The sequence below is a fragment of the Propithecus coquereli genome, unplaced genomic scaffold, assembly GCF_000956105.1.
Source record: "Propithecus coquereli isolate 6110/MARCELLA unplaced genomic scaffold, Pcoq_1.0 Scaffold212, whole genome shotgun sequence".
Taxonomy (NCBI): domain Eukaryota; kingdom Metazoa; phylum Chordata; class Mammalia; order Primates; family Indriidae; genus Propithecus; species Propithecus coquereli.
In genome coordinates, this window is record NW_012146301.1 from 1736051 (window position 1) to 1738409 (window position 2359).

The following is a 2359-nucleotide window of genomic DNA, read 5'->3' on the forward strand; positions in this document are numbered from 1 at the left end:
AAGTATGGTCTAAATGAAAATACCAAGTTTTAAATTTTGATTTATTACAGAAACTATAGAAGACTGTTTTTGAATTTTTTTGCAAGAAAATGAATTTCTGCATCCATACCCTTTTCCCCCTCATGAAGGTGTGTTTGGGGGCTTTAGGTTCCAGTTATTTTTATACCACCATGTAGTGTGTTGTGAAAGGGAGAATTGAGGACATCACCAGCTCCTTGTGGTAATAAAGCTTTATATAGCTATTCATTGTCATCTTCATGTTCTTAAATCTTAGTAAAATTGAGCAATTTTAATAAAGATGACGTTGCCCACCTCCGAGTAAAAATACATAGACAAAAATTTCAGAACCAACTGATTTCTTACAGGAAGTATATGATTAAAACGAAGAACCTAACTCTACCTTTTTATTAACTATGATTTTCCAAGTACTATATTATCTCCTGTGTATTTCTTACTTTGTCTGAAGCCATTAGTCAATGGATAGCTGCTGGAGGCAGTGTTGACTCATTCCAGTAGATAGACCAAGTATTGTACCTGTAGTGTCTGTTTCATTGTGTCATTGCCTCTAATACAAATTTCAGTTTGGTGACTTACGTAGACTTTTGTTGCTGTTAGTGTCAGCATGGAAAGTGAAAAAAGCAGGCTAATCTTGTGCAGAGAAGAATTTTAAAAATAGATATGTAATTATGAATCCTTTCTTTGTTTCTTTCCTAAAGGCCATCGAACACCCAGTTCGAACCAATCAGATTCCACGTCAGATTCCGGAACAGTCATTCTATACAAAGCCCTTGCCTGGTATTATCATGGGAGGGATTTTGCCCTTTGGCTGCATCTTTATACAGCTTTTCTTCATTCTGAATAGTATTTGGTAAGCTAACGACAAAGTCCTCTTATTCTCATTATCACTATATGTAATACTCGATTTTTGTTTGTTTATATGGTTTTATATATAATATATATATATATCTTTAAAAATGTAAGCAGTTCTCCAATAGCCAGAAATCTTAAGAGCCTAAGGTTATTTTATCTTTTCTATGTGGGAAAAAGAATAATAGTGATAACAGCAAATATTAATTGAAGGCTTTTTCTTACTTACTCTTAATCCTTACTTAATTCTCAGAACTTTATGAGATGAGTATTATCCCCATTTTACAGAGGTGAAGATGAGACTTTGGAGGTTGAATAGTGTGCCTGAGTTACACAGCTGCCATGCGACAGAAAGTAAACCTAAGTCTCTCCAAACCTGTGTCCTTAACTAATTAATCTGCACTACTCCAGAGAGAAGATTCTCTGATCACTTTTTGGAGGGGGATTACATAGGGAGTTGATCTAGATGACTTTCAAAGTCCTTGCCGATCCCCAGATGCCTTCATTATCTAATTTCTTATTCACATATAAAAACTCATAGTAGTAGTAATAATTTTGAGCCACTCTTTTATATAATAGTGTAGTAGTAATAATAGCGTATTATGATTGCTATTTGATCACATTGACATGTGTCACAGAAAGTACCAAAATTAGAACTAAATATGAGCTTTTTAGTGATTAGAACATCTTTCCCTCCTGATTGTTACAACAATTTTCCAAATTCAACTGATTTTATCATATGTGATAAGGAACCTTATGTACCAAATGTAATCTTTTCTTAGTTTGGCTCTGCCTTTTCATTAAGTTTTTATCAAATATGTCTGGCTCACCTGTAGACAAGTAGCTTAACCGTATTTGATTAAATAGAAGTTTCGGGTTCTGCTGAGCAGGAAGGTAATGCCCAGTGACATTGCCATGTCCTTTCACCCCTGCCCCCCACAACCCCATCACCATCCACACCTCTTAAGTTTTGTTGTTTGGTTAGTCAAGAGAAAAAACAAGCCTTTCAGTAGGAGAAAAATGAAAAGATTGTGTCATGTATTGTGTCAGAGAGAAAATATTTACAGTTTCCTCTTTATGTGTTTGATTATAGGTCACACCAGATGTATTACATGTTTGGCTTCCTATTTTTGGTGTTTATAATTTTGGTTATTACATGTTCTGAAGCAACTATACTTCTTTGCTATTTCCACCTATGTGCAGAGGTATGTATTAGTGTTCATTTATATTAATTTGTAGACAGTATTTATAACTTTGGCATATTACAATTTAAATACTTTTAATTGAAATAATTTCTGTAGATGTGTGTTTATTATTATAGCAATTGACCTGTATTCCTAAATCAAATGTAGCCCTCTTTAGGTTTGAATTAAGATATATGCACTATTCACTATATTTAGTTAGAGCTTACTGTTAGAAACTTTAAAATGTTAATTTCCCAAGAACAGCATGTTGTGCTAAATTTTCGCTGTTGAGTTTTTTTTTTTTTTTT

General features: G+C 33.5%; 1 protein-coding gene across 1 annotated transcript in view; it reads left to right on the plus strand.

Annotated features, from left to right (window-relative positions):
* Window positions 1–2359, plus strand: part of TM9SF2 (transmembrane 9 superfamily member 2) — a 60875-nt gene that overhangs the window by 50778 nt on the left and 7738 nt on the right. Inside the window, exons 14-15 of the mRNA XM_012644447.1 lie at window positions 717–868; window positions 1961–2072. Coding sequence (XP_012499901.1) covers window positions 717–868; window positions 1961–2072 — 264 coding nt within the window. The remainder of the gene's footprint in view (window positions 1–716; window positions 869–1960; window positions 2073–2359) is intronic.